The 11,606-nt window shown below is 42.3% G+C and overlaps 1 protein-coding gene across 3 annotated transcripts in view; it reads right to left on the bottom strand.

Annotated features, from left to right (window-relative positions):
• Window positions 1-5,684: 5,684 nt before the first annotated feature.
• Window positions 5,685-11,606, bottom strand: part of AMPD1 (adenosine monophosphate deaminase 1) — a 43,059-nt gene continuing 37,137 nt past the window's right edge. For 2 of the 3 annotated variants that reach the window (XM_007535592.3, XM_060201835.1), the window contains 3 exons: window positions 10,430-10,603; window positions 6,210-6,320; window positions 5,685-5,868 (listed from right to left, as the gene is read on the bottom strand). In XM_007535592.3, coding sequence (XP_007535654.2) covers window positions 5,701-5,868; window positions 6,210-6,320; window positions 10,430-10,603 — 453 coding nt within the window. In that variant the 3' untranslated portion in view covers window positions 5,685-5,700. The remainder of the gene's footprint in view (window positions 5,869-6,209; window positions 6,321-10,429; window positions 10,604-11,606) is intronic. The other variant, XM_060201836.1, reaches the window with a different exon arrangement.

The raw sequence follows: 11,606 nt of genomic DNA, 5'->3' as shown, positions 1-11,606 counted from the left end.
GCAGGCCCGGCCGCAGGCCCCGCCCCCAACTCGCTCTCATGTCCCGCCCTCTTGTCAAAACCGGTCCTCATTGGCTTTTGTTCCCGCACCTCACGCTCTGGCCCGCCCTCCGACTCCGCCCCGAGACCTGGGTGAGAGGCCGCCCTCTCTCCAAGTAGGAGTGCAAACCTGACGCGGGTCTTGATGGCCAACATGGTCCCCCGGCCCAGGTATCTAGCCAAATTCCATCGCCCTCCCCTCTCTGTAATCCTCCTGGTCCCACGACGACGGACCTGGACTTTTTGTGACAGTTGGCTACCTCCGAAGTGAAGCCTAATTTAGTGGAGAAATCTAAATGGCACTTCGATCTAGGAAATCATAGCACTGTCTCCAGTCACAGTCTACAGTGAGACAGTACAACGTCTCTCTGACTGGACTTAACATTTCTTGGGCAGTTATAATAAGGTGCAAACTTGAAACACAGGCAGTTGCAAGTAATGCTTTTAACACTTGAGGCCTGAAATGCCAGGACTGGGGCATCTTTGATACTCCTAGTGCTTGAGGTTGGTCCCCACGCCCTGTTGTGACACACATGCATAAGCAGTAACCCTGCAACACTCATACTCAGGTATGTGTGTGGCTTTGTGCCCGCTGCGAGCAGCAACCCAGTTTCACTCAGGCTGCGAGTCAAGACCGAATTGAGCTTGTTTCCCATGGGCTGGCGAACCGCCCCACCCTCCTCGCCCCACCTGGCTCCACCCCACCCTGCCCTGCCCCACCTTGCCTAGCCTTGCCTTGCCGCTTGGGGCTTCTTGGGGCTGGCAACCAAACTACATTTGTTCACACAGAGGTGCCAAAATAGAAAGCCAGGAAGAATGGCATTTGGTTACACATCACAGATGGTTGTCATACATAAATCAGCTTAGCCAAGGTGATAAAAGCTGTATATCCCATTGTAACTTCATGAACTATGGACAATCAAATTATATTCTATAATTTTAACAAGTGATTAAAATATCTTAATGAAGAAATAAATGTCAATATTGCCTCTAATAAATTTTGAACAGTTTTTTCTAAATCTTTATGGACTTTTGGACTCCCGCTAAATCCTCATCTTATATATTTAGAAACCAAAGAGTTGTCTAATATAAAATTTGGAACTAAAATAGTGTGACCCAGAAATTTATTTCAAAATTCAAGTTGATTTCAAAGTTCAAATTTTGCATTAGGAAGTTTAATTGACAAAATGAGGCAGATTGAATTCCAGTTACCAAACATGAAACCAAATCTGGTATGGGTTCCATAGTAAATGAGTTAACATGCATGTGTTCTACTGCCCCTTCATGGGTAAGATGGAGCTATATAAAATGATTGTGCCATATTTTTTTTATAAGAATGGGAGCTACTCCTTTCCCTAATCCAACTTTCTAGCTCTTTTCTCCACTCTGACACTATTCTCTTAGACAATATTCTCATCCAACCTCAGGCTGGTTACCAAAATCAAGCAAAACTACTATAATTGTATGCCCCCAGGAGCATGCCTAAAATGGTTTTCCTAGCTTTCTTCTGCCCTAAAATTCCTAGTCTCATCTGCTCTGACCCTACTTTCTGGTTCCTATTCATTGACTATCTTGTCTCAGCTTAGGTCATGCCACCTTCCAGACACCAAGCTACAGATGCTACCATGACTTCACCCGGACTTCTCTGAGCAGATGACCTCACCAATGTGTCCTGGACCCATGCATCTTCAGAGCTCTGGTCCACTAGGGAAGAGAGGCAGGCTGGGAGTCAACGCCCATGTTCAGCGGGGAAACAAATTACAGAAGCCAGACCTTCCACCTTCTGCATTCCACAGTGACCTTGGGTCCATACTCCCAGAGGGTTAAAGAATAGGAAAGCTATCAGGGGAGAGGATGGGATACGGAATTCTGGTGGTAGGAATTGTGTGGAGTTGTACCCCTCTTATCCTATGGTTTTGTTTTCAGTGTTTCCTTTTTTTTTTAATATTTATTTTATTTATTCCCTTTTGTTGCCCTTGTTTTATTGTTGTAGTTATTATTGTTGTTGTCGTTGTTGGATAGGACAGAGAGAAATGGAGAGAGGAGGGGAAGACAGAAAGGAGGAGAGAAAGACAGACACCTGCAGACCTGCTTCACCGCCTGTGAAGCGACTCCCCTGCAGGTGGGGAGCCAGGGTTCGAACCGGGATCCTTATGCCGGTCCTTGTGCTTTGCGCCACCTGCGCTTAACCCGCTGCGCTACAGCCCGACTCCCCAGTGTTTCCTTTTTTATAAATAAGGAAGAAAGAAAGAAAGAAAGAAAGAAAGAAAGAAAGAAAGAAAGAAAGAAGGAAAGAAAGGGGCTGGGGTTATGGATCTATCTGTGCAATGCCACTGCTTAGCTGAGAAACAGCTGCAGAAGCCAGAACTCCTACCTTCTGCTCCCCATAAACAACATAAACAACCATAAACAACCCAGCAGGGGAGAAGTGATAGGATGAAAATAAGAGGACTCTGCACTCCAGCTCCATCAGCACCCAGAGAGAGAGTAGGAAAAGGAGAGGGACATATGGAGGTAGTTATAATGTCATGAGTGGCTTAGAGGGAAAGAGAGGATTGAATCAGAAAAAGAAGAGGCAACTATGTATAAACGTGGGCAGATAGTTGTAGAGAAGATAGTTGGCCCATGTCTAAAACTTTAGGGGAACTGTGGTGGATTGCAGTGGTCAGAGTGAAGATTCAGAACTCTGGTGGTGGGAATGGTGTGGATTCAAACCCGTTGACATGTAAATCTGAAATATAAAAATATAAAAAAAAATAAAATGATTGTGTCTTTTTAGGTCTAAGGATAAAATACTTAATTTAGCATGTGTTGTGATGACAGGAATTCTAAGGTAAAATAATAAGGTCCTTAAGGGACTTTACAAAAAATACCACAAACGGGACTTCAACTGCAGAAACTAGGGAGAGGGCTCTTATACTGCGCTAGTACACACATGTTGGAAACACACCTTATGCTTACAACTTTTATATAATGTGTTGATACATGCAGGAATTGCATTTTTCCCCAGTTTGGTAAAATGTTTTACAAAATGCTCTTTTCACGTATGTAATCACAAACTATAACTTCACATGTCAACTATTTGAGAACAGGAATAAGAACTTTATTCCTTAAAGTCCCCAAACCTAGATATAGTCCAGGTCCCCTGAGATAGAGCATATGTTCACACGTGCCCATAAACCAGGAAAAAATATATACCTGAAAGCAGAAGTACACAATAGTCTGCAGTGAGTACCCCCCAACACTTCATCTGCACTATTCCAGCCTTTAGGCCCATGATTGTTCATAGTTTGTTTGGCTTTGTATGTTAACTCTCTTTTCAGCCACCAGGTTCTGGATGCCAGCATGATGCCGACCAGGCTTCCCTGGACTGACGACCCTACCAATGTGTCCTGGAGCTCCGCTTCGCCAGAGACCCACCCTACTAGGGAAAGAGAGAGGCAGACTGGGAGTATGGATCGACCAGTCAATGCCCATGTTCAGTGGGGAAGCAGTTACAGAAGCCAGACCTTCCACCTTCTGCATCCCACAACAACCCTGGGTCCATACTCTCAGAGAGATAGCGAATGGGAAAGCTATCAGGAGAGGGGATGGGATATGGAGATCGGGTTGTGGGAATTGTGTGGAGCTGTACCCCTCCTATCCTACGGTTTTGTTAATGTCTCCTTTCATATATATATATGAAAAAAAGAACTTTATTCCTTTACAATCTATAATACTACCTGACACTTTAGATGTTCCCTCAGTAATTATTTATCTATTATGTTAACTGAAGCAACAGCTCAACCACTAGGTGGCAATGCAGTTGCATGTGTAGAAGTGTAGTCTAGCTCATTCGAATTTTTCCTGAGTAACAGGCATTTTTTTTAAAAGGCATATGTGTGATTTTTTATTTTATATTTTATCAGAGCTCTGCTCTGCTCTGACTTATGGTGGTGCCTAGAACTGAACCTGGGACTTAGAATCCTCAGGCATAAAAGTCTTTTATATAACCATTATGGTATCTCTCCAGCCTTGTGTATCTTACTTTGGTAAGTGGAATCATTAAAATGTGCTATTACAACTGGCTATAACTTTAGTGTCAATTATATCTTTAAAGAAAAAAATAATCCTTTTGTAAAATTACTTTTCCCTATATTTAATAACTGATAAGTGCATTATCTGAGTCTTTATCCAAGAAAGCCAGTCTTCTATTTGTTTTTGTTTGTCTCTCTGATGTTTACCAGAGCCCTACTCTGGTTCATGGTGGTGCTGGGGATTGAACCTGGAACTGTGAAGAGTCAGGCACTAAGGCCAACTTTTCAGTGACCTGGGAGTGTTAAGCAAGTTTGATCATATTAACTAAAAGACTACATTCACTCTCAAGACAGATCATTTGCTTTATTTTTCCCAGTCTTTAAAAACTGCTTTCATGGACCAACAAAAATAGTTCACCTAGATAGCATGCCTGTTTTGCCACGTGTGTGACCCTGGTTAAATCCTGTCTATCACCATATTGGAGGAAACCTGGGTGCTGTGGCATCTTTCCCTCTCCTCTCTGTCTCTTTCCTTCTACCTAAAAAAACTCAGCCCAGGGTATGGATCGACCTGTCAACTCCCAAGTCCAGTAAAGAAGCAATTACAGAAGCCAGAACTTCTATATTCTGCACCCCCAAAATAACTCTGACCCATACTGCCAGTGGGGGAGAAATAATAAGAGGAAGAGGATAAGAGGGCTATGAAGTCAGCCTCCATCAGGTACCAGAGAGAGAGGACAACAAGGAGAGAGTGGGAGTCGGGCGGTAGCACAGCGAGTTAAACATGCAAAGCAAAAGGACCAGCTGAAGGGTCCTAGTTCGAATCCCCAGCTCCCCACCTGCAGGGGGAGTAGCTTCACAGGCAGGGAAGCAGGTCTGCAGGTGACTCTCTTTCTCTCCCCCTCTCTGTCTTCCCCTCCTCTCTCTGTTTCTCTCTCTCCTATCCAATGATGATGACATCAATAACAACAATAACTACAACAACAATAAAAAGAAACAAGAGCAACAAAAGGTAAAATACATAAATATAAAAAATTTTAATAAAAAAGAAAAAGAGAGAGAGATTTGGATGAAGTAATAGGGTTATGTGTGGCGGGGGGGGGGGGGCAGAGGACTGGGCCTGAAAGGAAAAGAGGACAATTATGTACAAATGTAGACAGATAACTGTAGAGATAATGGTTAGCTCGTGTCTGCAACCTTGGGAGAACAGCAGTAGACTGAATGGAGGGATCAGGATTCAGAACTCTGGTGGTGGGAACAGGGTGGAGTAGTACCCCTGTTGACATGTTATTTTGCAAGTTAATATTGAATCACTAATTAAAAAAAAAGTCAAAGCTCTTGTGATAACAAAAGAATTTAAAGAAAGAAGTGTTTTGCCTAAAAGTCATGGAGATTCTGGAGTCTTACAAACCTAGGTTCCTCCATGTGCCCCACCTTGTGCAGGTTATTAATTTGACTTCACTCATCTTCTCCTAAATGGAGATACTATCTATTTTATAAAGATATGAAAAGAATAAAATTAAATCATGTGAATGGAACAATAGCTAATGCAATGCTTGACTTAGAGTAGTGATTCAGTAACTGGCTACTGTTATTATTCACACTCTATAATAAATCTCATCCATATTGCAATTTATTTACTTATTTTATTCATTTTGTTCTGTTGATTTGAGACCCTCAGCAATTAAATTAAGTTCATAACACCAGGTTTCATAGCGGTAGGCCACGCGTATTTGGGCTACATTTGTTCTCCGGATATCATTTCCCATAGGGCCTTCCTCACGGTAATTGCTGCCCAGAAACTTTGCTTTTTCCTATAAGGAAAAAAGGAAGCAGAGTAAGTATTGGCTCTGTACCCTGAAATTGACAATAACTGACTCCTTCACAAAGAGCCTTCTTTATGTTAATCATTGAGACAATGTGGAAAAAAAAAACATTAAAAGCACTTACCTCATTCTTCAATGTGCAGTCTTCTGAGAAATCAAGAGTATTTTATTTCCCTTGCCAGAAGGGGCAGAGAAAATATCTATTTCTATATATTTCTATGTCCATAATAACTGCCTATGGTTTGTGGATTAGTGTATTTTTCCAACTAGTGTTTCAATATTCAATGTACCACATCTTATTCTCAGAAGGACAACAAATCAAGATCTACCTCATGAGAAATTCCACATTGAAGAACACTGTTTCTTGCCACTTCACACATATCACATGTGCTCAGCTTGAAGACTTGTGCAGCAATGGCATATTCTTCCATTAGAGGTTCCTTCAGGTGTTTATATATTCGAAGGGAAAAAGGAAGGAAGGAAGGAAGTAAAAGGGAAAGAGAAAGAAAGGTATTTTAGCTGGATAAGAGATAAAAACCTGCACACTTCAATGATAACCCTTTTTGTCACTACCAGGCCCCTGTCATCCAGGGACCTGGTCAGGGAATGTTGGGATTCCCACATAGATATGATGGGCCTAAACCTCTAACAGATCCCTCCCTTCACCATCACTGATGGTCATCTCCATCAGGAACAACATCATAAACCCTCTACAAGACCTTGCCCTCAATGGAGAACAACAATGGTAGAAACTGCCCTACTCCCCAAACGGAGGCTGGGTCAACATACTCTGCCACTCAAGGAGGACTGGTCCTGAAATGAGTGCAGCCTGGAATTTTCCTAGCTATGACCATGGAATATGAACTCAGACCAACAGGGATGCAGAGGTTACACAGGCTCCTGTGCTAAATATGAATAGACATGGGCCCTAGGTGAGATTAATAGGGTTTATAGTTAATGGTATTTATAGACTTTTCCCATATTTGGGAGCTACTCTCTGCCCTGATCCAGCTTTCTAGTCCTATTCCCAACTCAGACACATCTTTCCAGACAATACTTTTAGCCCACCTATATGTAAGTTGACAGGCCCAGGCAAAAATTAGTAATGTCATGGGTCCCTTGGAATATACCTAAAATAGACTTCCCAAATATCATCTATTCTATTCTTATCTTTAGATTCCTTGTTATTAAACTATTTGTCCTGCTTTATATCTTAATGCTTTTCAGCCACCAAGTTGCAGATGCTACCATGATACCAACCTGGCTTTACTGGGCAACAACCTCACCAATATGTCCTGGAACCCCCACCTCTCCAGAGCCCAATCCCACTAGGGAAAGATAAAAACAGGCTGGGGATATGGATCCACCTGTCAACACCCATGTCTAGTGGAGAAGTAATTACAGAAGCCATACCTCCCACCTTCTGCTCCCCATAAAGATCTTTGGTCAATACTCCCAGAGGAATAAAGATTAGAGGCCCTTTCAATGGAGGAGATGGGATATGGAATTCTGGTGGTGAAAATTGTATGGAATTGTACCCCTCTTATCCCAAAATCTTGTTGATCATTATTAAATTACTAATAAAATAATTTTTAATAACAAGAAAAAATAAAGACATCTTTAAAAACATGTATCCACAGCAGTGTATTAAAAAGATTGTTCATCATGACCAAGTGGGGTTAATCCTAAGCATGCAAGGTTGGTTTAATATACATAAATCAATCAACGTGATCCACCACATCAACAAAAGCAAGACCAAAAACCACATGGTCATATCAATAGATGCATAGAAAGCCTTTAACAAAATACAACATCCCTTTAGGATCAAAATGCTACAAAAAATGGGAATAGATGGAAAATTCCTGAAGATAGTGGAGTCTATATATAGCAAACCTACAGCCAACATCATACTCAGTGGTGAAAAACTGGAAGCATTTCCCCTCAGATCAGGTACTAGACAAGGCTGCCCACTATCACCATTATTATTCAACATAGTGTTGGAAGAACAAATGCTACAAATGTTTATCTGGAACCAGAAAAGACCTAGAATTGCCAAAACAATCTTGAGAAGAAAGAACAGAACTGGAGGCACCACATTCCCAGATCTCAAATTGTATTATAGGGCCACTGTAATCAAAACTGCTTGTTAGGTGTAGGGAAATTGTGAGGATATGGTTGAGCTTGGCAGGGCTTGACTTGAGGGGATATCCATCCTGTCAGTCTCTCTCTCTTTCTATTGAGAGGTCAAGCGAGGAGGGACACAACCCCCCAAGGTTTGCCTCCTCTTATCAGACTCCCTGCCTCACAAAGCACCCTGCATTCCTGATACAATGGCCTGCTCCCTTATTATCTACATAATCATTGTTTTGCCTGAAAGGTCTCCTCCAGAATTCTCCACAGGGTATTATTAATCCTACCAGTTAAAACCCTCACCACAGTTACTAAGGAAGTTCCTACCTTTCCCATCCCTTTTGCCTTTCTCCGCCCCTTTCCAAGCCATGTCAAGCCATTTCCATTTCCAACTTGCCACTTCTGGGCCCGACTTTTAAAAAGCCTTGGCTCTCTGAACAATAAGGAACTGAATCGCCTCACCACCACCAGCTCTGTTCCTGGGTCATCTCTCTCACATTGCTAAGTGAGTAGCAGCCCAGGCTGGCTCTGGTCCCGTTCTCTCCAACCCAGAGAGTACGCGCCCAAGAAGAGGCACCCCCACGCTAGCTGGGCAGTTAGGGGTCAGGTGGTAGTGCAGTGGGTTAAGCACATGTAGCACAAAGCGCAAGGGCCAGAGTAAGGATCCCAGTTCAAGCCCTGGCTCCCCACCTATGGGGAGTCGCTTCACAAGTGGTGAAGCAGGCCTGCAGATGTCTCTCTTTCTCTCTCCCTTTCTGTCTTCCCCTCCTCTCTCCATTTCTCTCTGTCCTGTCCAACAAGGATGACATCAACAACAATAATAACTACAACAAGAAGAAACAACATAGGCAACAAAAGGGAAAATAAATAACAAAAAAATTAAAAACAAAACTGCTAGTTCTAGAACATGAATAGATACACTGACCAGTGGAATAGAATTGAGAGCCCAGAAGTAAGCCCCCCCCACCTAAGAACATCTAATCACAAAGGTGCCCAGACTATTAAATAGGGAAGGATGAGACTCTTCAACAAATGGTGTTGGAAAAAAAAAATGGGTTGAAGCATGCAGAAGAATGAAACTGAACCACTCTATTTCACCAAACACAAAAGTAAATTCCAAGTGGATCAAGGACTTGGATGTTAGACCAGAAAGTTAGAGGGAAATATTGGCAGAACTCTTTTCTGCATAAATTTTAAAGGCATCTTCAATGAAACAAATCCAATTACAAAGAAGACTTAGGCAAGTATAAACCTACGGGGCTGCATCAAATTTAAAAGCTTCTGCACAGGAAAAGAAACCACTACCCAAACCAAGAGACCTCCCAGAGAATGGGAGAAGATCTTTACATGCCATACATCAGACAAGAGGCTAATAACCAAAATATATAAAGAGCTTGTCAAACTCAACAACAGGAAAACAAATGGCCCCATTCAAAAATGAGTAGAGGATATGAACAGAATATTCACCACAGAAAAGATCCAAAAGGCCAATAAACACGTGAAAAAGTGCTCCAAGTCTTTGATTGTCAGAGAAATGCAAGTAAAGACAATAGTGAGATACCACTTCACTCCTGTGAGGATGTCATACATCAGGAAAGGTAGCAGCAACAAATGCTGGAGAGGTTGTGGAGTCAAAGGAACCCTCCTGCACTGCTGGTAGGAATGAAAATTGGTCCAACCTCTGTGGAGAGCAGTCTGGAGAACTCTCAGAAGGCTAGAAATGTACCTACCTTATGATCTTGCAATTCCTCTCCTGGGGATAGATCCTAAGGAACCCCACACACCCATCCAAAAAGATTTGTGTATACTTATGTTCATAGTATCACAATCTAATAGCCAAAACCTGGAAGAAACCCAGGTGTCCAACAACAGATGAGTGGCTGAGCAAGTTGTGGTATATAGACACAATGAAATACTACTCAGCTATTAAAAACAGTGACTTCACTGTGTTCAGCCCATCTTGAATGGAGCTTGAAGAAATCATGTTAAGTGAGAAAAGTCAGAAACAGAAGGATGAATATGGGATAATATCACTTTCAGGCAGAAGTTGAAACACAAGATCAGAAAAGAAAACACAAGTAGAACCTGAACTGGAGTTGGTGTATTGCACCAAAGTAAAAGACTCTGAGGTGGGCCGGGGTGGGGGGGGAGAGTACAAGTCCAAAAAGGATAGCAGAGGACCTAGTGGGGGTTGTACTGTTTGTTATGTGGAAAGGTGAGAAATGTTATGCATGTACAAACTATTGCATTTACTGTGGAATGTAAAACATAAAAAAATTGAGAAATTTTTTTAAAAAGCAAAAACATGTATCCTGCCCAAGAAGAATAATGCCGCATCTTCATTTAACTTTAAAATTCTTAGTAGCAAACACTGATCAAACAAAATACATTTTTATCACTCAAAATTCCATATGTATACCTTGGTGAAGTGAAATTGCATCGGATCATCTGTAGACAGTGAGATCATTAGCCCTTTCTGCAAGAAATCTAAAAAAGGATTTTTGGCATATTCTAGAAATAGACTGTTGTTACTTAATGGCGACATAGCGATGGGAATCTGGGCTAAGAAAAACAAGTACTGTAACACAGGACTCTGAAAAGGAAAAATGAAAAAGAAACAGTTAAGGATTTTGAACAAGGCCTACAGGCTAGAGACATAGAAACATGTGATCTACCTCAAGCTTTAGTTTTCAACAGAACTACTATTTGTTTGTTTGCTTGTTTGTTTGTTTTCTGCCTCCAGTGTTACTGCTGGGGCTCAGTGCCCCCACTACAAATCCACCTCTCCGGTCATTTTTTCCATTTTATTCAATAAGACAGAAATTGCGAAGGGAAAAAGAGTTAGAGAGGGAGGAAGGTGGTAGAAGGTGGCACACTGGGTTAAGTGCACATAGTAGGAAGATTAAGGACCATATAATGATCCAGGTTTGAGCCCCCAACTCCCCACCTGCAGGGGGGAGGGGATAGGCGCTTCACAGATGGTGAAGCAGGTTTGCAGGTGTCTCTCTGTCTCTCTCTGTTTCTCCCCCTCCCCTCTCAATTTCTCAGTCCTATTCAAAAAATAAAATAAAAGAAATCTAAAAAGAAATGGCTTCCGGAGCAGTGTATTCATAGTGCAGGCATCAAGCCCCAGCAATAACTCTGTAGGCAGAGAAACAGATATATGCAGACCTGCTTGACCGCTTGTGAAGCATCCCCACTGCAGGTGGGGAGCGGGGACTGGAACTTGAATCTTTGTACAGGTCCTTGCTCTTTGTACTATGTGCACTAAAGTGGGGGCTCTACTACCTGTCCCTCCCACTTGTTTATTTTATTTTATTTTAGTTTAGTTTAGTTTATTTTATTTTAGTTTAGTTTTTGCCTCCAGGGTTCTTGCTGGGGCTCAGCACCTGCACTATGAATCCACTGCTCCTGGAGGCCATTTTTCCCATTTTGTTGCCCTTGTTGTTATTGTAGCCATTGCTGTTGTTGTTGCTGGATAGCATAGAGAGAGGAGGGAAGACAGAGAGGGGGAAAGAAAGATAGACACCTGCAGATCTGCTTCACCACTTGTGAAGCGACTCCCCTGCAGGTGGGGAGCCAGGGCTCAACCGGGT

The sequence above is a fragment of the Erinaceus europaeus genome, chromosome 11, assembly GCF_950295315.1.
Source record: "Erinaceus europaeus chromosome 11, mEriEur2.1, whole genome shotgun sequence".
Lineage (NCBI taxonomy): Eukaryota > Metazoa > Chordata > Mammalia > Eulipotyphla > Erinaceidae > Erinaceus > Erinaceus europaeus.
Note: the sequence above shows the minus strand (reverse complement) of the source record. Positions and strands in the feature narration are given on the sequence as shown.